General features: G+C 65.2%; 1 protein-coding gene across 1 annotated transcript; it reads left to right on the top strand.

Annotated features, from left to right (window-relative positions):
* Positions 1–5: 5 nt before the first annotated feature.
* Positions 6–1023, top strand: LOC104509839 (sodium-dependent phosphate transporter 1-like; the record flags this gene model as incomplete). Its single annotated transcript, XM_010151905.1, has 3 exons — positions 6–502; positions 586–771; positions 939–1023. Coding segments are annotated over 3 exons (768 nt in total), but the record flags the coding sequence as incomplete, so codon positions are not given.
* Positions 1024–1049: the final 26 nt, after the last annotated feature.

Genomic DNA, 1049 nt, shown 5'->3' with positions numbered 1-1049 from the left:
AGGCCGTGGGCCACCAGCTGAGCCCCAGCGGGCAGTACCACACGGTGCACAAGGACTCGGGGCTCTACAAGGAGCTGCTGCACAAGCTGCACCTGGCCAAGGTGGGGGACTGCATGGGGGACTCGGGGGACAAGCCCCTGCGGCGCAACAACAGCTACACCTCCTACACCATGGCCATCTGCGGCATGCCGCTGGACTCGCTCCGAGCCAAGGAGGGGGAGGAGGCAGAGAAGCTGACCTGGCCCGTGGCGGACCCCAAGAAGAGGGTCCGCATGGACAGCTACACCAGCTACTGCAACGCGGTGGCGGACGCCCACCCGGCCGCTGATGTGGACTTGAACACGGCGCAGGTGGAGATGGGCGTGAGCGACCGCAAGGGCAGCGGCGGCTCCCTGGAAGAGTGGCATGACCAGGACAAGCCCGAGGTGTCGCTCCTCTTCCAATTCCTGCAGATCCTCACGGCCTGCTTTGGCTCCTTTGCTCATGGTGGCAATGACGTCAGGTGGGTTGGGTCAGCTGGAGCGGTGGGGTCCCTCCTTGCCCAGAGCCTCCAGCTCTCTAGACCAGCTCCCCTTTCCCTTCCAGCAATGCCATCGGGCCCCTGGTTGCGCTCTACCTGGTCTATCAGACCGGCGATGTGGCTACCAAGGCGGCGACTCCCATCTGGCTGCTGCTCTATGGAGGAGCAGGGATTTGCATCGGCTTGTGGGTCTGGGGAAGGAGAGTCATCCAGACCATGGGGAAGGACCTGACTCCCATCACACCCTCGAGGTGAGGCCTGCCTTGGGGCAGGGGGGGCTGAGGGCCCGGCGAGCCAGGTGAGGAGCTGAGCTGCAGCGCAGGCTCTGCCTGGGAAGAGAGTTCCAGGTCTGCTTTGGGCGAAGCTGGGGGCTCTGGCGGGTCCCGTGTCGGGGGTCTCATGTGCTTTGTCTCTGCAGCGGGTTCAGCATCGAGCTGGCATCGGCCCTGACGGTGGTGATCGCCTCCAACGTCGGCCTCCCCATCAGCACAACCCACTGCAAGGTGAGGGGAGTGGCGGGAGGGGGTGG

The sequence above is a fragment of the Eurypyga helias genome, unplaced genomic scaffold (assembly GCF_000690775.1).
Source record: "Eurypyga helias isolate BGI_N326 unplaced genomic scaffold, ASM69077v1 scaffold23155, whole genome shotgun sequence".
Classification (NCBI taxonomy): Eukaryota; Metazoa; Chordata; class Aves; order Eurypygiformes; family Eurypygidae; genus Eurypyga; species Eurypyga helias.
Note: the sequence above shows the minus strand (reverse complement) of the source record. Positions and strands in the feature narration are given on the sequence as shown.